A 25,287-nucleotide genomic window follows, 5' to 3' on the forward strand; every position below is an offset into this window, starting at 1 on the left:
CCTTGCTAATCCACGCAGGAGCCCGTCGATCCCTGCTCGGAGCACAAGTGCCGTCGCGGCAGTCGCTGTGTGCCCAATGCCAATTCCAAGGATGGCTATCAGTGCAAATGCAAGCACGGCCAGCGCGGACGCTACTGCGATCAAGGTGAGGGCATCACAGAGCCCCCAACAATCACGGGTACATATTGCGATCTCTCATTCCAACATACATTCGATCAGCTCAAGCGGCTTGCGTGCTACGATTCAAGAAACAATAGGATAGAAACTGTTTAGAGTTTAGGGATTACCATTTCGATAGGCGAACTACTCAATTCTTGAACGTTGGGAGATTTATAACATGTCTATCATTACAAATGAAATGTTTAGCTTTATTTTACTTAAGAAATCCCCCTTCAATTATGCACATATATATCGCCTGATCTCATAGTCTATTCATTGATAATCGATAAACAGGAGTAGTCGATATCTAAATGAGAATGTGAGTGGGATAACAGGCAGGAGGAGAAGTGGCAGCCCCCATAAAATATATATCACATATCTGTTAGATTTCGTGTTTTTAGCGTGAATTGCCAAAATTAGTGCTGAATACTAATCGAAATATAACAGATATTTGAGAAACAAATAGAGATACATACTTCACCCACCGATTGTTTCAAACTTTTGGCAATTAGGAGATTGGCTCCATTAATATCCTAGTTGCTCCGATTCTAAATGTCTAGGAATTAAATAAAGCTCTCGCCACTTGTCATATGCATAGGTTATAGCTTCCATTACATCGAGCAAATTGAGTGTAAATATATGTATATTATAAAGTTTCCGTAAAGTTGTACCAGCTCGTTGGCAGTTCTCATCTGTAAGGGGAGGGGGAGAGGGAGGGGGCTAGAGGCAGTTATAATTTACTAGCCGGCATTCACACTGATGCCACGCCTTGCGCCTTCAAAGAAACCGTATAATATGCCAGCCGACCAACTTTCTGACAACTTAGACAGCCTTTCACCCAGCTGCCCCGAATCGCAACGCATCCGCTAGGCTATGCTGCATAACTTCATTTGCTTGCTCACACACACACCCTCATACACTCACATACAAAGCCTACATCAAACACACATCAAACATTACACGCCCATTTCATCTCTCATGTATCTAGACTAGTAAAAAGGGACAGGTGTTCCAGGCGTGTCTGTGTCTGTGCCTGTGTGTGTGTGGATGTGGGTGTGTGTGTGCGTAATCTCATTAGCCGTCTAACGCCGCCGCCTTCTTGTCAAAGGTGGTTCACTAATTGCATTTTCCCGTTCGGTTCCACTCTTCACTGCAGCCGCCGCTACGTGTCGCAAGGAGCAGGTGCGTGAGTACTACACGGAGAACGACTGCCGCTCCAGGCAGCCGCTGAAGTACGCCAAATGCGTCGGCGGTTGCGGCAATCAATGCTGCGCGGCCAAAATTGTGCGAAGACGCAAGGTAAGTGCAAAAAATTATTCCATTATAGATATATTTATTTATTCTATACCACCAATTAAAGAACTACATTCATATATGAAAAGGATTTTGTATATCAATTATAGCTATTATTATGTTGGCCAAAAACCCAGTTCGGGCATACTTGAAAGCCTTACCCGCAGGATATGTTTTCCATCCAGAATCTAGGCTTGCCTCAATTTTCCATTTGGTTCTATCTGCCTATGGCCTACCTATTCAAAATGTTCATTATTCTACAAATGTTCATAATTCCCAAATGAAATTTGCTAAAAAAAAAAAGTAACCAATACGATGAGGTCTAGGCGAAATTTAATATTAAGAATATTTATTTCTAATTAAATTCCATTTATTATTTTATTTTAATATAGCATAAGTAATTGGCATAAACTATAATAGGAGCTTGAAAATCAGATCAGAGTAAAGTTTAAGACCTCACTTAATAATTCATAAAACAATATTTATGTACATATCCAGTGTTATATAAGAACAAATTAATTATAACGCAATCACCTGATTAACTTTTCTCTTCAACAGGTGCGCATGGTATGCAGCAACAACCGCAAATATATCAAGAACTTGGATATTGTGCGCAAGTGCGGGTGCACCAAGAAATGCTACTGACTGAAAGATGCGACTACCCCATTGCTTATACGAAGCAATAGCAGCTTAGATGTTAGTTTAGGAACACAATTAAACTTAACTTATAATATGAGTAACAACAATAATAACAGTAACTATAATAATGATGATAATAGTAGTAGAAATAGTAGCAGTAGCAGTAGTAGTAGAAGTAGTATTAACCTTAGTCTTAAGCCGCATAGCAGTAGATTTAATGGCACGGGGCAGCAGCAGCTGGGCGTGGCTGCTGCTGACGAGAGACAGGAGGCGGCTTCGGCTGCGATGGATGGCGAGGATGACTATGCCATGGAGGACATTGAGGCGGACACAGAACGCATGCAAGCGGACCTCCATGGCGAGGACGTAGACGATGATGATGATGACGAGGTGATGAGCTTATTTGCAGATGATGACGATGACGATGAGGATGATGATAATGAAGATAAAGATGATGAGTATGATGAGGATGATGAGGAACCGGAGCAGTTGCCTGATCCCAAGAGTCTTATCTCAGCAACAGCCCAACAGCAGCCGCAGCTGAGTGACGAAGAAGAAGACATGGGCTATGACGAGGACGATGAGCGTCTGGCCTTGGAGCGACCCCGCACAACGCGCCCGCGTGCCGACGAGGAGCATTTCGTAAATGAAGAGGGCAGCGGCGCCGGCGGCGGCGCAGGCTACAAGTCACGCTTCAGGCCAAACAACAGCTACAGGCAACTGCACCTGGAGAATATTCGGAAGAAGCTGCTCACAGAGAGTCAGCAGCAGGAGCCGGCTGTGGCGGTGGCCGTGCCGAGCACTGCGATTGATCTGCGCGAGAGCAGCGGCCATTTTGCTAACGATGATGAGGATGGCGAGGATAACGATGACGGTGTCGATGATGAATACCCTGACAATGGCGACAGCGCTGGCTTCTTTGGGTCGCAACGCTCGAAGAGCAACTCCGGCTCGAATCATTATTTCCGCAAGAATAGTAATGATGCGATCAAAATTATATCCACGCCCCTGGGCAAGGTGGGCATTGTCTATCAGCAGACGCCCACCGATGCCGATGGGGACCAGCAGCAGCATCAGCTGCATGCGAACAAGCAGCTGGACAAGCAGGCGCCGCAGAAGCCAGCGACACAGTTCACAGACTTCGATGCCTTGTCACCGGATCCGGAGAGCAGTCATCGTTTTCCGTCGCCACATCCGAAAATAACGCCCGTACTAACACCCGATGGCAAGGTGGCGCTGCTTTATCGCGGTGATTCGGAGAGCTCCAAGTACGAGCCCATACGCAACCTGACGCATAAGTTTACCAGCTCCAGCTCTGCTAAGTCAGCATCCGAGCAGGCCAAGGCGAACAGTGACGACTCCTCGGACGACTCCTCCGACGACTCGGTCTACACGGACAGCGAGGACGAGAGCGCAGGAGACAGACCAGTTCCAGCCCCGGGCTCAGCTGTGACTCCTAAGCCAATGCAGCCAGAGATACTGGAACCGCCGGCCCATGCTCCAAACGGCGGCAGCTTCATAATACGACCCACCTCTGATTCACTGCTCCCCATGATCAATCGGCCCCTGTCCGAGGTGCTGGGCATCAAGAAAAATCAGTTCCAAGAGACGCGTGTGCGTGACCACCTGCCCATGCTGGGCGTCACTGAGGCAACGCCCCGCTCTCTACTTGCTCAGCCCGCACAAGAGGCCGAGCACAAGCCGAGCAGCAGCCTGCACTTCCTCACCAAGGTTAATCTGGCCGAATACCCCACATCCAAGCAGCAGTTGCCGCACTCGCTGGGCCAACTGCCCACAGGACGTGACTTTGACTTCAGTCTGGATAATACCATGCTGGACGAGAGATCGCGCGTGCGTGAGCTGGAGCGGCAGCGGGAGCGGGAGCGAGAGCACAATGAAGCCACCAGCAAAGGCGCCACCGAAGCTCACACAATTGCCAACGAACAGTTGCTGTCCAAAACGGAGGTCATCAACTTGGCCATAATACCGCAATTCGATGAGGACATGGAGAGTCTGCAGCGCTTGCACGAGAGCAGCGGGCTGGGCAGCCGGCGTCACCATCGAACGCGCCATCGCCACCGGCAGACGGACGAGGAACTGTCTGGCATTCATTGCGTCATGCAGGTCATGATGGGCATTGCTGCCGTATCCACAGTTTTTGGAATGCTGGGCACCTTCTTTAAGCAGCGCATTCTCGATCAGCTGCGACTGATGCACTGGTAGTACAACAATGGGTATTCGATCCGCTTCGAATACCTTCCTGAACCCAAACCGAACGTAAATCCTCGAGAAGCACAGGGTTCATCAGGCTCATCATCATCGTCATCATCATTATCGACATTATTATCATCATTTGTTGTTCTGATCTACTCCTCTAACCCACTCTGACTACTAGCACAGGAGGCGCAACTTTTACCCCTTAATACTACTACTACTGCGCTCACTCTATATGACCTCCACAAACATACATATATATATATATACATATATCATATGCCATATTTATATTCATATATACACATATATACTCTCTATTAGGTAGATCTGGAAAACTGTCGTCTGTTTTAGATATAAATTCGCCAACTTTCTTTAAACTAACTCTGAATATTGTTGACAAACTGTTAAGATAATGTTAACTCATTAACAGCACTAACCAGAGACACTAACCAGAGAGCTCTCTGGTTAGTGGTTAGAGTGTCAAAAACATCTAGTATTCTTTCCCTTTTACGTAAGGCTGTTAACGTCATCATTTACAGTTAAATGACTGATACTGTTAATACCACCATGTTAACTATATATTAACAGCTGAGACTGAAGTCTGAAACAGTCTCTCGTTGTCACATTAATAATTTAACAATTGTGTTAACATTATTTAAATTGTATTATCTTCAAGTTTTCCACTTCTGCTCTCTATATATACACACATACATATATCAAATCAAACAATTATGCAAAATTTTTTTTCCCCTAGGAGCGTCCCTGCTTTTGCATTTTCCCATACTTCTAGTATACTTCCGCTTCTTTATATATAAAATATATATACATATATACAATATTTATATACTTACTAGCAAGCTACCCAGGCGATGTACATATAAAAGCACACATTAACTGAAAATTATACGACTATATGTATATGAACGCAACTGTAGCCCCTGCCAAAAATCTAAGGATATTTGAACTTTCCTCTCTTTTTCCCCAACTTGTTTTCGTATTTCCAAACCTGTTTTCCCGTTTAATCAATTTCAAATACATTCACACACACACACACATGGTCGAGTGTACAAGCTTTAAGCAAGTCATTGCATGTGCCACGCCCACGTCGCCAACGCACGCCCACAAATAAATGCCCCGCCCAAAAAAAATAAATATATATATATTTAAAAAGATGATATATAAGAACATTCCCTCGCCTGCGTCCTGTCAAAGAGAATCGAATTGTAGCAACAGTTTCCTTTTGTAGATAGAATACAGTTGTTTAAAAAATTAAAACGATAACGATAACGATAACCGATAAAAACAATGAAACGATAATACGAAAACTTCAAAATCAGCTGCACACCACAATATATAACGGGCGTTTTAAACGCGCCGTAAATTCAAAGAAACGAGTAAAAACGGTAATACTAATGATAAGCATGCTTAACGAAATTCTGTTTAAGTTAGTAAGTTGCTCAACAACAAAAACAAGGAAACAAAACAAAAACAACAACTATAAGCAAGCAATTGAAATGAAAACAAAACCAAGAACAAAATGCTTACGAATTTTCAACAATTGTTGCAAAGTGTTTTTCTAGCAGTAGTGTAAAAAATAATAGAAATTGAATAATAATAATAAAAAGTAATAATAATAATAATATTAACTGTAACTAAATGTGTGCTAAACGTAACTAACAAATGAGAAGCAAACAAACTAAAAAAGTAAAGAAAATCCTAAACATAAATCGGATAACAAACATCTAAGCTGGGTAGTCGCATGTAAATCTCTAACAATTAACAATTACCAACCTAAGTTAGACCTAATTAAATATTATAAAGTATAAAAAAAAAGAAAACAAATTACGAATTGCATTTAAAGAACCTACACCTAAATCTAAACCTAAACCTTTATATATAAATATATATACATAATTATTTATACTAATCTATATATGTATGCTATATGTATGTATAACTCTATGTATGTAAAATGTTTTTGTCTATTTTTCACTATTTATACATATGCTATATACGACATATACTATTTGTAAACGTTCGCGTTCGCCTTTATTTCGTCAACGTTTTTGTTTAGTTCTGTCCTTACATGCTATATATACGTATATCCATGTATGAATATGTACTACATATATATTTTTATTAATGTATAACTATGCGCACTAATTATATGCATATGTGTAACCAATCGAAAATTAAATGTGTAATAGCTGTTGCTAAACGTTAACTTCAGTTCTGTTTTTATCATTACTATAAACTATGATTATCATTATTATTGTTTTTCTGTCTTGGCCTTGAGCCCTAAAGGAAATCGATGGCTAAATCCAACTTACAAAAGAAAGTTCAAAAAGAGAATAACATTTTCGACATAACATTATAGGCACATCGAATGCTTTGATTTCCGTGTGTAATATTTATTTGATAATAAAAATGATAAATATGTTCAACAATACCGTGCAGTTTTTTTCTGATTTGTTTTATGCATATGTATATTTTTAATTGTAATAGCCATTCAAACAACAGCCGCGTTTACAGTAATGAGTTCCCAGTCTCAAATCCTTTCTTCGAAGTCGTGGATATTTCCTTCTGGGTGCCAGTCCAGTATTGTGGCGACATTTAGTTAAAGTCAAAAGCATTTATCACCAGGAGCAGGAGGTTTTGTCTCCGGATGACCCCAGAAGTTGGTATATTTCGTATTTGTTGTCGCTGTGACGTTTGAATGTGACCGTAAGGAATATTTGTTTCTATATTAGTCTACGAAATTATCAAACTATCATTCAAGCCTTAAATTGGTTTTCGGGACTGCTCCAAATGTGCTAGACTCTTCCCAGCTCAAAAAGTTACACTTTCTCCATGTCTAGCAGATTATGCACGAGAAGAGTTTTCCAACTGTTCGATTCAAATTCCGTTGATCATCTGGTCAACTCTGAGGACTGTCGCCATTGGAAATGAAAAGGAAAGTCGCTTATGCTTATGCTTATAGATACATATATGATCAAAGTTTATTCAATTCAATTCACATTCAAAATCATCGCTTAAAGACAATCAATTCATCGATAGGTCATGAAGGAGGAGCTGTGGAATAAAATCAGAAATGATGAGTCAGATACCCAATTCGAAAATAGAGAGTTCACTTACCCGCCATAGCTTGGCTTCTGGTTGTTCGGGTTGCTTGTTTGGGCCAAGTTGCCAAAGGAGAGACCTGTGTCGGTGCCACCGAGCGTTTCAAAGATATTACCCTCTGGCGGCTTGGCTGGAGCACCAAAAGCTGGAGGAGCTACGATGCCGGAGCTGGTTCCAAATGTGCCGAAGCCCTTGGGACTACCAAATGTGGGCGCGCCACCAAATGTGGGGCTTGCGCCAAAGGCAGGACTACCGCCAAACACGGGCTTGGCGCCAAAGGCAACAGTGGGCGGTTGAGTTTGCTGCTGAGGCGAGCCAAACCCGGATTGAGCTACCGAGTTGCCACCGCTCTGGCCAAAGACGCCGCCACCGCCAAAAGCGCCAGGCGTAGGTGTTGTTTGGCTGAAGCTGCCAAAGCCACCAGAGCTGCTGCCACCCCCAAAGATGGAACCTCCTGAGGAAATTGGCGAGGTTGTACTGGCAGCGCCACCGAAAATTGAGCCGCCTCCACCAAAGGCCGATGGCTGAGTTTGGGCAGAGCTGGCATTGCCAAAAAGATTTCCGCCACCAGAGGCAGCCGACTGACCAAATACACTCTGCCCAAAGATGGGCCCAGAGGGCGCAGCGGCTGGAGGACTTTGCGTGTTATTGCCAGCGCCACCAAAAATGGAGGATCCGCCAACAGCACCGCCGCCAAAGAGCGAAGGACTGCCAGCACTGCTGCCACCACCAAAAATGGAGCCGCCACTGGCAGCAGTGCCAAAGCCGGAGGGCTTTAGAGCCGTAGCTTGCCCAAAAATGCTGCCGCCAGTGGCAGCCGGTGCGGCAGGTGAGCTGCCAAATGGCAACGGGTTGCTCGTCGCTGCAGCCGCGAAAAGACCAGTGGGAGGTGCAGCTGGGCTGGTAGCAAACACGCTTGCCTCCGGCTTGGGCACATTGCCAAAAATATTGCCCGACGGCGGCTGCGAAGCACTAGCTGCAGTAGGAGCAGTGACTCCAAACGGACTGCTGACCGTTGTGGCGGGAGTAAAGGCGTTCGACCCACCAAAAACTGAGCCAGGTGTACTGCTCGTCACGGATGTGGCTGAGCTGGTTGCTGCTGTAGAGCCTCCAGATGCGCCGCTTGTCGTGCCCAGGTTGCTGAAGGAATTCGCGAATGAGAAGCTGCTGCCTGGTGCAGCAGCTGCATTCGTGCTGCTGACTCCCATAGCTGTGGAAGTGGGTGCTGTTGTGGCACCAGCAACTGTTGGCGCTGCAGATGTACTTGGAGTTGCAACTGGTGTTCCTGATGGTGTTGGCAACGCAACTGTAGGTGTAGCTGTAGCTGCTGTTGGTGCTGCTGATGCTAATGTTGACCCTGTAGACGCTGCTGTTGTCGTTGTTGCTAGTGTTGCTGCTGGTTGGCTAACTGCAACACCAGTGCTGACTGAGCCACCAAACAAACTCTTGCTGGCATCGCCCGCGGCGGAAACAGCTGGAAAGCTGCTAGTGGCGCTTTGACGGAAACCACTAAAGATGTTGGCCGGTGCAGTGACTGTGATTGGAATAACATAAGATTAACAAGGTTTCAGCAAGGAGGTTCAAGTTAGAGTTACTCACCTGCTGCGTTGTCCTTACTCTGCGGTTTGCATATGTTCACAGAGCCAAATAAATTGTCAATGGGCAGAGCACTGCTGGTGGTAATGGATGCAGCAGACGAAGTGGTGCTGCCAGCGCTGCTGGAACTGGCTGCATCGCTGCCTGCAGCAGGAGTAGCAACTGTAGCTGCTTCTGTCACAGTGGGCGCTGCTGTTGTAGCCGGCTTGCTGCTGCTTGCGGTTGTCGTGGTTGCCGCTTGAGGAGCAACCGCTGGAGCAGCTGCAGGCGCAGAAGTAGTAGCTGCAAAGAGTGAGCCGCCAAAGCCACCAAAGCTGAAGGTCGAACTTCCGCCGCCAACAGTGCTGCCCGCATTGCTGCCAAAGCCAGAGAAGCTGAATGGCTTACCAGCTGGCTCAGCTTTTGCTGCGCCGCTGCTTGGTGCCTGAGTCTTCGCAGACTCGGTAACAGCAGCCGCGGGGGCTGACAGATCCACAGGCGGTGGCATATCCTTTTTAGTCTCTGCAGGCTTCACACTCACTTCCTTGGGGGGTGTAGCTGATGGCTTAGGCTTGGCTGCTTCTACACTGACACTGAGATTGCCAAAGCCCGCAAAGGGAGAGGAGGCAGCCGCAGCTGGACTTTGCGACGTGGACGTCGCACTTTGGTCGCCAAAAGACATCATGGGCTTCGCCCCACCAAAGCTGAATGGCGCAGCGCCACCAAAGAATGATGATTTGGGCTGTGCAGCCTCGCCAGAGCTCACCGTAGTCGTGGTCACCGTCGACGCCGTAGTTTTCACAAACGGACTGCTCTGGCTGAAGCTGAACGACGACGGCGCAGGCGTAGGCGCCAATGCAGGTGCCACAGCAGGCACGCTCTGCGCCTTCTCCCCGGCAGCAGTGCCTGCCGGCTTGGAGGTGGTAGGTTTGGAGGCAGTGGGTTTGGCCAGCTGCGTGGGCACTGCAGCAGCTGCCTGAGTTGCCTTGTGAGCCACAGCTGGCTTAGCGCGCGCAGCTGCAGTGGTGGCTGCGGCTGCTTGCGTCTCTGTCTTTTTCTTGAGCTCTGCTTTGAGCTTTGTCTCCAAAATAACTTCTGACTTAAGACCCACACGATCCGGCCTTTGTGGACGGATGACGGTCACGGGGCGCTGCTGCAGCAGCTGTCGTATGCTCTTGAGCTTCTGCTGTGAGAGCTTGGCGCGGTTTGTGTCTACCACATGGCTCAAATTCATAGAGAGTATGGAGTCCGCCAAAGTGTCGACGCTGTCGCGAAAGCAATGGGGTAATAAAAGATATTTACATTCTATATACTGTATACACACGCTTCGTTAGTACGATTGCGACTGGACTCCTGGTTTAACATGGCGGACTGCAGCAATCCGCGCTCCTTTAGTTTCGATTTAATGTTGTTCAGCAGGATGCGCTGATCGGAGGTCGAGTTCTGCAGACGCGTCAAACGCTGATAGATGCCTTCCAAACAGGGCATATTCATTTTCGACTTGGAATTGCGACGCAGCACGTCCTGGTACTGCTCCCATTGAGCGTCGATTTGCTGCTGAACCTGCTGCAGCTGCGCCTGGTTGGCAGCCAAGTAGCTCTGCAGTCGGGATAGTATACGACGTCCAGCTGCATCAAAGTTTGTGGAAGTCATCAGGCGCGTTATGCTGAAAAGAATTTTATATGGAATTGTAGACAAGCACTGTTACCACTCCCACTTACTCTGGCTTCTTGAAGACCTCTAGCTTGGCGCGACAGTCGGCGGTCATGACATAGGCTTCGCTCAGAGCATGACGCAACCCCTGAACATCCAGCTCGAAGTCTACATCGTTCGCTTGATCGTTTAGCTCTTGCAGATCCTCCAGTCGCTTGGCATAGGACTTGATCGTGGATGGCGACTCAATCTATGAACGAGTTTTCATTCTTGTATTACATATGACACAGAGCGGCATAAGTCTTACCTGAGCAAGTACGGCTCGTGTCTGCTGCTTTTGCTGCTCGATCTGCTCAGTGAACGCGCTGATCTGCACGTTCATGATCTCTACGATCACATCGTCCACTTCGCCAGCGCTGAAATCGGAGCTCTTGCTTGCCGCCGGCGGCTGCTTCGGGGTAGCAGTGGCAGCGGGAGCGGGCGTGAAAATAGGGGGCACTGTATAAAGAGGTTTGCTGCTGCTGGTGCCCTTATTGGCAACAGACGCGGCCGATGGCATGGTCGAGAGTGGCTGCTGCGCAGGAGCAGCTGCCTTCAAGTTGCCAAAGCTTGGTGCACTGTTGCCCCCGACTGGCAGGCTAAACATAGATGTCGATGCCGTGGGTGCAGCTTTGCCCGCTCCAAAGCCGCCAAAGCTGGGCGCAGGCATCGAATTGGCTGCAGCAGCGCCGAAGCTAAGAGGCACAGTGGAACCACTGCTAAACGTGGACGGCATTTTGTTGGCCTCGCTGGCAGCAAAGCCAGCAAACATCGACGACGGCTTATCCTTCGTGGGCGCCGGAGTGGAAGTGACTATGTTAGATGTGAAGGCAAAGGACATGTCTTGAAGAGGGGCGGGCGTACTGGCCTCTACTGAAGCTGCAGGCGCTGCAGGTGCAACTGCTGCTGACGCAGCTGCTGGTGGCTGCTGCTCGGCGCCCAATAGAGCATCCAGTGTAACAAATTTTCCTGAAGTGTCCGCCAAGGGCGGCGGCGGAGAACAAATGGAAACGGCTCCCGGCTGTAGATTGAGAAAGTTAAAGGTGAGCAAGGTGCCATCGGTGCCCAGAACATGGACCATAGGCATGGTGGGCAGCTGTTGGTCGTTGATGCTGAGCTGATGTGTGCTGGAGATGTCCATGGCGAAGCCCAATGGGAATGTCTCCTCCTGTGTAGCTTCGCTCAGCGGCATCTCAATGCGCGCCTCGTCCAGCAACGTTAGCTGCTGCCAGCTGGGCGTATCGCCCGTCTCCGAGGTGCCCAGTACTCCGACTTCCACGCCGTTTGCAGAGCTAACCAAGAGAAGATTCCACTGGGGCACATGCGTGAATTGGAACTGATGACTGCGTGGTCCATTTAGACTGTAGCAAATGTCGTAGTAGTTCGTATAGGTGGGCACGCCCGCCTTGGGTGCATTAACTATGTACAAGGCAGGGTTACAGTCTTCGCCCTGCTGCAAGAAGATCACAGCAAACTGGAACGTGGACAACCAGTGCACGGCAATCGTGTCGAAGGGGCCATCGTGCACATTAGGTGGGCAAGGCAGCGTCTTGGCAGGTGTCAGATCCGGCTTGAACTGTTGCAGGCGACCACTGGGAAAGCCGAGCACCAGCTGCTTGCCCTTGGGCGACCAGCAGCCGCACTTCACCTGCTGACTCTTGTCCAGCGAATGCACCTCGAAATTGCCGCCATCCTTTAGGGCATACATTGCCAATCCTCCGTTGCTCAGCACCACGGCCAAGCTGTTAGGCAGCACTGGATTCCACAGCAGCTGCAACCCGAGGACATTATCCTCGGGAGCTAATCGTATATTATAGACGATTCGAACCTCGGGGCTCATAAAGGACTGCACGGCATATATGGGCAGCATGCTGGTGCCATTCGGTTGCGTATAGTTAATGGCCAGCAGGTTTCCATCGGCGCTGCAGGATATTATGTTGGGCTTATTAGGTAGATTGACGAGTCGCGCCAAAGGCTGCTTTCCGCTCGTCTTGGCTGCAGCTATATCCTTAACGATGATGACTATCAATTAGAGATTACTTTAAATTAGTGTGTTTCAAAAACTAACAAGAAATAGTGAAAATACTTTTTAATTCCGGCGCATTGGGATTGCCGGCAAAGAGCAGTCCTCGACTGCTGGAGACTGCTAATAGATTCACGTTGCTGCGCGGATCGCCACATTTTCGAAACGCCAAAAACTTGTCGTGCAATTTGAATTGAATTTCCTGCAAATAGAACATTGAGCAAAATAAATAAAAAGAAATTATATATACATACATAACCATTTATTAAAAAGCTATTGGCATACCTGTGTGTCTTTACAGTTGGGTGCATTTTGCGCCATTTTTACGCGAGGTGTGTGGCTGCCTTTACACGTCCTTTAATAGACAAGCTGCTAATATTTTCCAGTAAACTAAATGTTTCTTATTCACTTGACCGATAAATATAATTATAACATTGTATATATAAAAAACAAATAAAATCTAATCAATTAATTTTGCAAACAACGTGTTGCCTATGTTACTTTACTTAATGTCGGCAAGAATCCAACTATCGATAACAATGCACAAAATTATTTCTATATCGATAGGTAAAGAAAATTACCAATCAGCGAATTGATGCCCGTTGGCAGTGCCGTGCAACAGCTGTTGCTTAATGCATATCGAAAATCGATAGTACATAGCTATACTTTTTGCGACATATACACATCTCCAGCTGTGTTGTTGTTTGTCTGTCTCTGTCTGCGTTTTTGTTTAACAAAAGCATTGTTCGCGCGCGCAATGCTAAAAAAAAGAACTGCATCAAAAAGTCGAGACGGAAGTGAACGAAAAATGTAGTTAAAACGATTGGGCAATTTAAAGGAGTGCTGCGCAACACGGTGCTACGGTGTTGTTGTTATCATTGTAATAAGCAAACTCAGAATCACAGCAACCAAAAGAAAAAAGCATTAAGCAACGTAAATGTCAAAATTTTGTATGTTTTGAAACGAGTACACATTTAAACAGAAACTAGCTTTAGTAGAACGACTGCAAATTAGGCGAGTTATTGTGCAAGCCATCATAAAAAATAAGGTAAGCCCCAGTAACAGAGCGCTGCTAATTGACGAAGAGTGCGAGTTCCTTCACATGTAATTGAGTTTTCATTTGTTCTACGCGACTGCAGCGGCAGACAAACACAAGGGCAGACGCAAAAGCCGACGCAGTGCTATCTCCAGCCGAAAAAGAGCGTAACAAAGGACGCGCAAAACTTTCAATATGATCAGCAGCTTGTTTTCACGCTTGATAATGTGAGTAAGAACCCAAATAAAGAATTCGAGTTATGCTTTGGCAAGCCGAAGATTTAATACTCTTGCAGAAGTGTTAAAAGTAAAATTAATTATTATTTTAACAAAACAAAATAAGTACAACCGTGCTCCCATAAAACTTTTCACTAAATACTCAAATATATTAACACTTAGCGTTGCATCCCGTAAACCAAAGAGCGGAGTTTTTTGCTCATCATTAGAGTTCAGGAATCTGCAAATTGGATTCTACAATTTAAAAATGGTTTTAGATTATATAATTAAAAAAGATGAAAAGATAAATTAATCAATATTCCTTCATCAATTCTTTATTTCTTCTAAGTATACATTAATTTATATGTAGACTCATTGTTATAGTTACTAATGTTAAAAAATGACTCGGTCAACATACTCCCTGCAAGAGTATATATGTATGTATGTATGTGCGTGTATATCTTTATGAGGCCAGCAACTACAGCAACACACACGCACAAATGCGTTGTCACTGTGTGGTTGTTTTTGTTGTCGCTGACCCCCAAAAAAGAAAAACTGGTGAGCGAGCAAAACTCTTTTCTTTTTTATTTTTTTTTTTTTTCAGTCGAGGTATTGGCCTTGCCTCCATAGTTCGCTTAATTTGTTTGATTCTGCTTCCTAATTGTGTGGGCGTTACGCTGTGATTTTTCGAGCGTTACCTTCTTCTCATGAATTTTATTTATTGTGGATATGGCTGTTGCTAGCGAATCCACTGTTTGTTTATTAATAAGCGCCAGAAGTTACCGTTAGTCGTTGTGCAGCGTCAAAGTCAATTTGAGCGGGCGCCTTATAAGGCGTTCAACACTGAGTGAGTCTGTGTGTGTGTGTGCGAGTGCGAGTGCGAGGTTGACGCACTCGTCTGCCATGCATACGTATATATAGACACCTCAATGGAGGCCAGTCTAATGTTCCACTTGCCACACTGCGCTGCCCGGTCGAAGCTTTATGCAAACTCTCCATGCAAACTATGCTGCCTTGATTCATATTTTTAGCGCCTCCAAGCGCTGATCAGATAATAGATTCCGAATCCGATTACGATTGCGATTTCCATTCCGATTCAGATTCAGATTCGGATTCCGATCAGAATCAGAAATCAGATTCACTTTTTCTCTGTTTGAATTCTTCTCGCACACATTTTGGGGCACTTTGTGCTGCAATAGAGCGCAACAGCTGGCAGTTGCTGGGCTATTAATAGTCGAGCATTCTGTGTTACGGGGAGCATTAGACGCTCTCTGGCAGTCGCTGCCAGAATAGTCTTGGCGCGTCGCCTTAGCAGCTAGGAACGAGGCATTGGGTGCTCTGGCGCTGGGCAATGCGTGAGCCATGAGCCGGTCTAGCTATCTGCAGGAGCGGCTGCTCTATCAACAGCAACAGCTACGCCAGCGTCCGGCTAATATTAACTGCCTACGTCAACAGGCGCTGCCCGTATACGGACGCAGCTACTCGCTAGAAGAGGACCAGGCGACTGCTGCTGGCCATTATGTGCCCGTGTACTCCAAGTTCGTCTATCCAGCCCCACCGCTAGAGCAGCTGGAGTTGCAGCGTCAGCCCGGCGGCTTGCATGATTCGGTCAACTCTCTGGGCAGCGACTTCACAGACTACGACTATGAGGGGCCCTACATTGTGGAACAGCCAATGGCACCAGGCGCTGCTGGGCCCGTTCCAGGCTCCAACGTAGTGCAGAACCTGAATGCCTTGGGTCGCTTCCTCGAGCTTCTACAGGGCTGGCCACTGCCGCGTCTGTCTTTCAACACGGCCTGCATTTGCTCGCTCATCATTATATTTATAGCGCCGCGCACTTGTGCCCAGAGTTTACTGTTTCCCACTTTCAGATTGTTCTTCGGCACTCTATATCCGGCCTATGCCTCCTACAAGGCGGTGCGCACAAAGAATGTTAAAGAATATGTGAGTATTACTATTATGTATACAAAATAAAAAGTTGCAAATTAAATACTTAGATATCTAATAAATGTTCATTTGTGATGATTGAATGATACATATTTGGATTTAGAACATTATCATAGTATATATGTATATTTTATATATATACACATATACCTAAAATCTCGCTCTCTAAGAGGCAGATTCGCACATCTAATGTTTTATATACATATATTCTAACATATCTGATATGATTGTATATAGGTCAAATGGATGATGTACTGGATTGTCTTTGCATTTTTCACATGCATTGAGACCTTCACGGACATATTCCTATCGTGGTTCCCCTTCTACTATGAGGTCAAGGTGGTGATTGTCTTGTGGCTGCTGTCGCCAGCCACAAAGGGCAGTTCCACTTTGTACCGCAAATTCGTGCATCCCATGCTGACACGCCGTGAACAGGTGTGTTTCGATAAATATAAACAGCTCCCGTTCTCTTTCTTTACCTCTATTATTAATTATGCTCTCTTTGTTTTGTTTTGGCACAGGAAATCGACGAGTATTTAAATCAGGCTCGCGAGCGCGGCTACTCAGCGGTTCTGCAGCTGGGATCGAAGGGTGTTAACTATGCCACGAATGTCATCATGCAGACTGCCATAAAGGTAACTCGAACAAATGCAGCACCACACAAGTAATACATGCACACTCACACTCTCACATACACAACCAATTCATCTGGCACATTTTTCAATTGCTTCTACAACAATTTGCCACCAGCGCCGTTGCATAAAATGAAAATGAAATGAAACGAAACGAAATGAGCAACAGACAACAATATTCGCCTGCTCAGTCGCATCAGTCTGTCGCATCGGCAGCCGACTTCGCCAGTTGAGAAATGCCACAACTGCTATATAGAAAATGCTTGCGGAATGTTTTTCTCAGTTTTGCTCAGAGAGCCCCTTTCGGTGCTCATCTCTCATCATCAACAATCACAACAACAACAATGCTTCAACAACTATTGAGCAGCTGCCGCGTGCCAGCCTCGCGACGACATCGTCATCATCATCATCATTTGTTCATTGTTTTCATTAACTTTAAATAACATTTAAACAAGCAAATACTACTATGTATGGTTGCCTCTCTGCCTTTTGTTTGCCTGTTTCGCTTTAGTTTTAAGTTTTTAGTTCGCCTTTATAGAAATAGGTTAGCCAGATTGAAAACCATCTAGAAATACAAATTTGAATAAAAATGCACAACATTTATATACACTATACATATATGTATTTATATAGTATTATCATATATGTATAGATTATCACAGAGTCGAGTCAATTTTTTCTCTAGGCTAATACCCAAGTATGTAAACAACATTTCAGATTGTAATAAACTTTGTTTAGATGTTGTTTTTGTTGTCGTTGTTGTTGATGTTGCTGTTGTTGCCTGTAGATGTTTATAAAGTTACAAATAACAAGTGGGCTCCGCTCTTTTTATAAGGAACCTGATTCAGTTCATGTGGCTTCTTCATTGCAAAGCGCATTAATCATCAACTGGAACGTCATGAGAATGTCTTTGTGGGCACACATAGAGAACGCTTATTGCTAGATATATACATATATATGTATATAGGTGTTCTATATAAATATATATGTGTACCTAACACTCTGTTTCTACGTACGACAGAAATTCGCTTTGTCGAAAGGCATCTCGCGTGTTTCATTGGGTCAAGTAGCAATGAATTTCAAGTAGCCACAATATCTATATCTATATATATACTTACATATAGATACATATAGAACATACATACATATAGAACATTTGTATAGCACACAATTCACATTGTTTAGTCACTTGAAGATATGGTTTATTTTTGTACCATATTAAGATAAGAAATCGGATTCCCATTTATTTTCTACTAAAATATAAATCATTGCGATAATATGTAACTAATTTTGAGCGCAAAAGCTACTATAACTTATGTATGGATACATATGTATATAACTCAATAACTCTATTCACCATTCGATTTCTCTTATTTTATTAATAGCTTTCTAATTGAATACAGTTTTAGTTTTTAGTTTCATAGTATGAGTGGATTGAGGTAAACTAGTTACTATTCTAGTTCAGTATCAATAGGTATAGTGTTGCAGTTTGTGATCATAGTGAAAAGGCGTTGATCGTATGAGCATTATCAACAATATTTTAGTTTGGTCATGATTGCCTTGTTATGTATTCAAACTATTTCTTCTACAAATGCAAGCGCACTCAGTTGTAACAATTAGGTATTCTATTTCAATATATATACATATGTGTATGTATGTATATAGATGCATTTATTGTAGTGCCTCTGGGTAGGGCATATAAATAGATAGGCTAAAAGAGTGTATGTCTGCCTGTGCGTGTGTGTGTATGCTGACCTGCTTTTATTTGCACTTTGGTTTCATACACATATTTCAATTTAAACACCCTTTGAGTTCGCCTTTTTTTATTAACTATAATTTTTTCCTATTTTGGGTTTCTCACTTACGTTTCTTTGCATTTGACTTACAAACAATTAAAACGAACAACACCTGCACACCCGCACACCTGCAACGCCTGCCAATACTAACAAACCCGCCACGTACGACACGCAGACCATTCAGTTGGCATCGCCTGTAGCGGCCGATGTGCACCGCTTGCAGACTTCCCAGTCGGCCAGCGACCTGTCGCGGGATCAGGACATGCTGGACGCCAGCGAACTGCTGCAGCGCTCCAGTTCGCTGAATGGCATTGAGAGCTATGCTGAGCAGCGCGTGCTCATCACAGAGCTGCACGAGGAAGAGCTGAGTGACAACGAGGCGGGTGCTGCCCGCCTGCGCGATCTGCCCGTGCGCAAGACTCGCTCGAGTCGCGCAGTCTCGGTCAACAACGGCGCAGGCTCTGCGGCTGCGGCTCCGTCCAAGCGCACCACACGTGGCTCCTCAAAGGCCAAGGCAGCCGATTTGCCGTCGGGCGATGGGGCTGTGCGCGGACGCCGCAAGCTGCGCGATGCCACACCCGATTTGGACGTCGAGGGAGATTAGCAGACTGGAAGATGAGGAGCTGCTCGCATATTAATATACACCAAGCAAATCGCATGATACTCAGCAAATTGCCACACGCAAGAGCAAAAGCACAAAATTAAGCGAATTTTCAGTAGTTTCGCACACTGTGAACCCAGCGACACTCGAGAATGTCGTCTGCCGCCGTCGTCAGTCACCAGCGACACTTAGACGTAGTTATTATTTAAATCAAATCAATATTATGCATATTTGTAGTCGGTCTAGTTTGTAATTAATTGATCTAATTGATAAACACGCAAAATGATGCAAAGCCAAACTCTTTGCTCTCTCTCCCTCTCTCTCTTCCTTTATCTTCCTCTCTCACTTCCTCCATCAAGGGCGGCGGCAATCTGGTGCAGACCATCAAGCGCAGCTACAGCCTCAGCGATCTCAGTGAGCCGGATGTCCATCGGACCCAGGACGAGCTGGACGATGTCATGATGACATCGGTGTCGTCGGTGATGATGCGTCCCCAGCCGACGCGGCTCCTGCGGCAGCGCCACCAGACGCCAGTGGGTCGCTCCGCCAGCGGTACGCGCCACTCGACGGGCATGTACTTCACCGAGGTGGACGTCAGCGCCGGCTCCGCGGCGGCGGGCAAAAATGCTGGCGATTTCAAGTGAGTTTTTGAACAGCCCACGATTCTGGTCGACTGCGCCCACACTTAACACGCTTCCATGCACATCTATTCAGCTACAATATACGCAGCACGGATGACATCAGCTCGGGCTACTCCAGTGCCGAGCCGATTAGCGCTCCACTCGGCGCCGGGCTGAGTCGCACCTCATCCATGACAAATGCTTCCAAGGCGCGTGCGAAGTCCAAGCGCAACGAGGTAAGAATTTAGTTCAATTTACTTTGTAAACCGACTTGTTCAAGGACTTTACCAAGATTTGTTGTAAAATGATAATATTTGGCGATTTATTGAATGTTTGGAATCGACATTTCGATTGATGATAATGTTTATGCTATAACACAAAAAATCATTCGATCCTTGCCCATTTTAGTTTTTGGTATACCTGCTGAATTACCTGCTTTTCTCTGTGGGTTTAGATTCTGAGAATAGAGATTGACTAGTAATTGAATTTTTTTTAAGGATTCATACAAAAAGGTAGCCATAAAAGAATATCAAGCCCAAGTACATAATCTAGATTGAGATAAGAAATTAATGAATTTGATTAACCATCTTAAATTGTAGTGCCCAGACATTCCTCTAGCGATGTATTTTACTGTACTAAAAAATAAAATGTTCTTTAAGCTTTTGGGTTAAGCAAAAAATTTAATTTAAATTTTAATTTTATTTATTTATTTTGTTTTCGAATATCTGTAATATCGAAAAAGTATGAAATGAGAATGTTTAGTGAGGAAAGAGCCTTAAGTTATAATATACATATTCTTAAGCGCAGGTTAAATTGTCTTATAAGATTGCTTTCAATAGTTGGACGCAAGTAAGGACTATTTATTTATTTAGTTATTATTATAATTCGATTAGCAAATTCTGGGAGAAATGCGCTCTGAGGTATTTTTGGAAAATGAGCGTTACTTTGAAATGATGAGAGCACAGCAGTCCAAGGAAGCTCAGAGACAAAAGCAATTAAAGATTGCGGAGAGTGAGGAAGTGAATGACAAATACAATGAGGAGAAGAAGGAGATGGAGGCGGAGGTGGTGGTGAAGGAGGAGGAGGAGGAAGCGGAAGTAGAAGTAGATCCGGATACGTTCTACGAGGCCATGGATGTCATGGAAGACACAAAAACAGCTGGCGAGGAAATGCCGATATCCACGAATAAGGATGTAGCAAATGAGCAGCAAATGGAAACAGAACGGCTTAGCGATAGTGAAGAATCCTTTAAGGAAGCTCTCAATGAAGCGCCCATTGCAAAGGAAATCGACGTGGGCGCCTATAAGAGTGAATCCGTTGAAATAGAGGACTACAAAGCTCTTGTGGATCCCTTTTTATTGGTAGTCACTGAATCCAGCTTTGATGTGGCCGTGAGTGCAGGAGATTCAAGTACAGCGCAGCCAGTTTCCCCGCGAGAGTTGCTCGCCACACTGGAGGAGATCAAGCACAGTTTTCGCGCCCAGCTGGAGCCGGAGACAACGCCGCTGCGACCCAAGGCTCAGCATACCAAGGGACGTGCACCAGCGCCCCCAGTGCCGCCTTTGCCGCCTCGCAGGGACTCCCGTGCAGCGGACAGCGTGAGTCTCCACTCCACGCAGTCGCTGTCTCAACTGGAGCGCAGCAAGTCCTCAGGTATCGGCCATCTATTCAAGAGCTTCAAAGATAACGTGCTGCGCAAAGCTAATCAGCAATCCGATGAGGAGCCCAGTGTCAGCGGCGACTCAGCTAAAGAAACGTCCATTTGATGTAAGCCGTAGGCCTAAACACAAACCCGAACTCATCCGCTCGTCTCAGCTACCCATTACTACTCAAACTCCCCTCGCTGCGCACTGTACAGAGTCTTGTTTGTGTGTTTTGCGTTTACTAACAAATCTTTTGCATTTCAGCATGTGCTCAACTATCATCTGACAATGCCCATATCCTATCTCATATGTCCAATTTGGTCTCTTTCCAGGACAAGTCCATGTCCGCTAGCTGCACTACTTTGCCCCGCAGCAGCAGCCGCAAGGCGGATAAATCTCAGCCAACAAATGCCTCAAGCCAGGCCAAAGCGCGGAAGTCGGAGAAGTGAGGCGCGATCAACCAAACCTAAATTAAATATATATATATATATATATATAAATATAGAAATATATATGTAATATCTCTTTTAATTCCTTATGGCAATGTGTGTTAAAAAGTTGCTCGGTGCTCAAATTTAGCCAATATGAAAGCTCGACAGCAGAGGATAAACATAATTGAAGGGAATGATACTAATGTAAACCTCATCTTTTAGTTGAAATTGTAATTGAATAATGATCGAGCTAGTGATTGACATTATTATAAAGATATTCATAATGATATGACAATTCCTTACCTATTCCCTTACCTCCTTGCTTCTTGGCAAGCATACCTAGCCGATATACATGTATATTCATTTACATATGTGATTGCCCTGCGTGTCCTACAGCCAGATCCTATCGCAAAAATTAGAGGGGAAAGTAATATGATCTATCTTTCTAGTTATTAATGCATTGTAATTGAGAATTCAATAAAACTTAACTAAACATATTTAAATTAAAAAACAAAACTCTTTTATTTGTGTGTTTTGTAAAACACCTTGTAGGCTTACAATGCGTTGTAGATGTATCAAATTAAATCGAGTTGACCAGTATTATTGTTTCTCTTTAGATATAAAAGCAGAACTCCCACTTCATGAAGTATAAACGTGTACGGAATATTTACATATACATATATATAACAAGTAAGAAGACTCTAGTCGAGACTGCTCGACTAGGAGATACCCTGAACCCTCTAATCTGATATTCTAATCAGGCTGCACTTCTTTTCGACACACATACATACACACACACGTATTAGAATGCGCTCTGCTAACTGCGCTTGGGCTGCGCTGTAGTGTAGTAACATTATAAGAATTTATTTGTTGAATAATTTAATTTCTATACGTACAATCTTAATGAAAGTTTCAGGGCGTAATTATATAATGAAAATGTATGTACATTCCAAAGCACATGTCTCTAGTACTTGAAATACGCCTTTTACAAAGGTGAGGGTGAGGGGGTGAATATAGGGGTGGGGGGTAAATTACAGCAAAAATCGAAATTATATAAAATACATATAAGTCTTCATTTAAAATTTGGAAGCTCTAGCTCTAAAGGTGTAGCATATATAATTAAATAACTAGCTTTCGATAAGGTTTTTGATCGATAATAAAATATCGGGAGTAGTTATCGATATATAAAGAAAAACTTGATATGCGCGTGATATACACGGACCTAGGAAAACAAATTTCAAGTCTCTAGCTCTTATATCTTCTGAAATCGACGCGTTCATACATACGGACGGACGGACGGACGGACAGACAGACGGACAGGGCCAAATCGACTTAGCTCGTCGCCCTGATCAAGAATATATATACTTTGTGGGGTCTGCCACGCCTCCTTCTGCCTGTTACATACTTTTAACAAAACCATTATACCCTGATTTCCCATTTTCAATGGGTTCAGGGTATAACAAGTAAGAAAGCTCTAGTCGAGACTGCTCGACTACGAGATCCCCTGAACCCTTGGAGCAATAGATATTTCAATACTTTTTCGCGACTTTCAGCTTACACAAAAAACACACACACACACACACACACGTACGCACACACAGGTATACATACACACACACGCATACAGACACACATACACACACACACGCATACAGACACAAACGCATACACACACACACATACACATACAAGCAACCACGCATAAACACGCATGGGCTGCAGTGTGCGCTTACTATGAGAACTTAATTGTTTAATAACTTTTTTTATGGACGTACGATCTTCATGAAACTTTTAGATTATGATTATAACATGAATGTGCATGTAATTGCCAAAGCACAAGTCTCTAGTATTTGAAATACGCTTTTTACAAAAGTGAGGGTGAGGGGGTGAATTTAGAGGTGGGGGGTAAATTTTAACAAAAACCGAAATTGTATAAATTGCATATAAGCATACATTATAAATTTGGAGACTCTAGCAATAAAGGTGTAGAAGATATAATTTTATAACTGGGTTTCGATAAGGTTTTTTATCGATAAAAAAAGATCGAGATGAGTTATCGATTTTTAATGATAAACTTGATATGCGCGCTGTAATTACGGACATTTTAAAAAAATTTGAAGTCTCTAGCACTTATATCTTCTGAAATCGACGCGTTCATACATACGGACAGACGGACAGACGGACAGACAGACGGACAGGGCCAAATCAACTCAGCTCGTCACCCTGATCAAGAATATATATACTTTGTGGGGTCTGCCACGCCTCCTTCTCCCTGTTACATACATTTCAACAAAACCATTATACCCTGATTTCCCATTGAAAATGGGTTCAGGGTATAAAAAGAAACCGACGGCTAAGTTCTCTTTCACGGATCAACATTTTCGGATTTGCCATACGCTGTTCTGCAATTGTAGCTCACAAATATATGTATCTGATTTTTCACGTTTTAATACTTAGAAGCAAGTATTCCAGTTGCGTAATTGCATAATAGCCTCATGTGAATCTTTTTATAGAAGTCATTTAAATAGTAATACAGTCGACCACCGATAATTCAATTTATCAAGATTTCCATTAAACGAGGCTCAAAAAAGAAAAATTCAAATAAACGAGGCTTTTACATTTCATCATGTATACAGTTAATAAGTTTAATATAACAAAATATTTAAGTACACTTAATTGTACGTATTTTCATATTAAATCAATTGAACAGTAAATAAAATTATAACAAAATTAATAATTTTTTAATAATTAAAATTTATCATAATTATACCCTGAACCCATTTTCAATGGGAAATCAGGGTATAATGGTTTTGTTGAAATGTATGTAACAGGCAGAAGGAGGCGTGGCAGACCCCATAAAGTATATATACTATTGATGAGGGCGACGAGCTGAGTCGATTTGGCCCTGTCCGTCTGTCTGCCCGTCCGTCCGTCTGTCCGTACGTATGAACGCGTCGATTTCAGAAGATATAAGAGCTAGAGACTTTACATTTTTTTTTTAAATGTCCGCGGATATCGAGTTTATTACTAAAAATCGATAACTCATCCCGATATTTTTATCGATAAAAAACCTTATCGAAAACCAATTATAAAATTATACCTCCTACGTCTCTATTGCTAGTCTCCAAATTTTATGTATGTATGCTTATATGCAATTTATACATTTTCGGTTTTTGTTAAAATTGACCCACCACCCCTACATCCACCCCCTCACTCTCACCTTTGTAAAAGGCGTATTTCAAATACTAGAGACTTGTGCTTTGGCTAATACATGTATATTCATGTTTTAATCATAATTTGAAAGTTTCATGAAGATCGTATGTCCACAAAAAAAGCTCACAGCTTACTTCGTGCAGCGGAGTAGTACAATTTTAATCCCGTAATCCCGCTAAACCAGTAAAGATATCATCAGTCATTCATTATGTATTAACGCACTTCATTATTTTTCTGTTGTAACAAATAACATTTAAAGCTAGGGACCGTACAAATATAATTTTTATTGCAAAAAATTAAAAAATAAGAATTATTTTTTGAGTAATTTAAAAAAAATAATTTTTCATACATTATGATTGACTGATAAATAAGACCCCATTTAAATTTTTTGGATATCTTTACTGGTTTAGCGGGAATACTACACTACACACTACA

At 43.8% G+C, this 25,287-nt stretch overlaps 3 protein-coding genes across 6 annotated transcripts in view; 2 read left to right on the forward strand and 1 right to left on the reverse strand.

The window, feature by feature from the left end:
• LOC6581109 (protein slit) overlaps positions 1 to 6,537 on the forward strand; it is a 61,739-nt gene extending 55,202 nt beyond the window's left edge. Inside the window, 3 exon segments of the mRNA XM_032730477.2 lie at positions 19 to 178; positions 1,316 to 1,458; positions 2,011 to 6,537. Of these exon segments, the coding sequence (XP_032586368.1) occupies positions 19 to 178; positions 1,316 to 1,458; positions 2,011 to 4,314 (2,607 nt within the window). The 3' untranslated portion in view covers positions 4,315 to 6,537.
• Positions 6,538 to 7,270: 733 nt separating this feature from the next.
• LOC6581111 (nuclear pore complex protein Nup214) lies at positions 7,271 to 13,255 on the reverse strand. The gene is made up of 8 exons (XM_032730478.2): positions 13,004 to 13,255; positions 12,782 to 12,920; positions 10,964 to 12,717; positions 10,725 to 10,906; positions 10,328 to 10,669; positions 9,028 to 10,268; positions 7,444 to 8,962; positions 7,271 to 7,380 (listed from the first exon to the last, which is right to left on the reverse strand). Exons 1-8 carry the CDS (start codon positions 13,037 to 13,039, stop codon positions 7,356 to 7,358), a joined length of 5,238 nt encoding a protein of 1,745 aa, XP_032586369.1. The 5' UTR covers positions 13,040 to 13,255; the 3' UTR covers positions 7,271 to 7,355.
• Positions 13,256 to 13,371: 116 nt separating this feature from the next.
• LOC6581112 (receptor expression-enhancing protein 2) lies at positions 13,372 to 21,916 on the forward strand. 4 transcript variants are annotated; one of them, XM_044011395.1, is made up of 9 exons: positions 13,372 to 13,766; positions 13,858 to 13,981; positions 15,841 to 15,913; positions 16,154 to 16,351; positions 16,438 to 16,551; positions 19,305 to 19,585; positions 19,660 to 19,801; positions 20,459 to 21,218; positions 21,541 to 21,739. In XM_044011395.1, the coding sequence occupies exons 2-9, from the start codon at positions 13,950 to 13,952 to the stop codon at positions 21,558 to 21,560; spliced, it is 1,620 nt and encodes a 539-aa protein (XP_043867330.1). In that variant the 5' UTR covers positions 13,372 to 13,766; positions 13,858 to 13,949; the 3' UTR covers positions 21,561 to 21,739. The 4 variants fall into 4 exon arrangements, with proteins under 4 accessions (XP_043867330.1, XP_015020093.1, XP_015020094.1 ...); XM_015164607.3 differs by having other exon boundaries at positions 20,459 to 21,332; positions 21,541 to 21,633; XM_015164608.3 differs by lacking the exon at positions 20,459 to 21,218 and having other exon boundaries at positions 13,377 to 13,766; positions 21,541 to 21,916.
• The last annotated feature ends 3,371 nt before the right edge of the window (positions 21,917 to 25,287 follow it).

This window comes from Drosophila mojavensis, unplaced genomic scaffold (assembly GCF_018153725.1).
Source record: "Drosophila mojavensis isolate 15081-1352.22 unplaced genomic scaffold, ASM1815372v1 contig_82, whole genome shotgun sequence".
Classification (NCBI taxonomy): Eukaryota; Metazoa; Arthropoda; class Insecta; order Diptera; family Drosophilidae; genus Drosophila; species Drosophila mojavensis.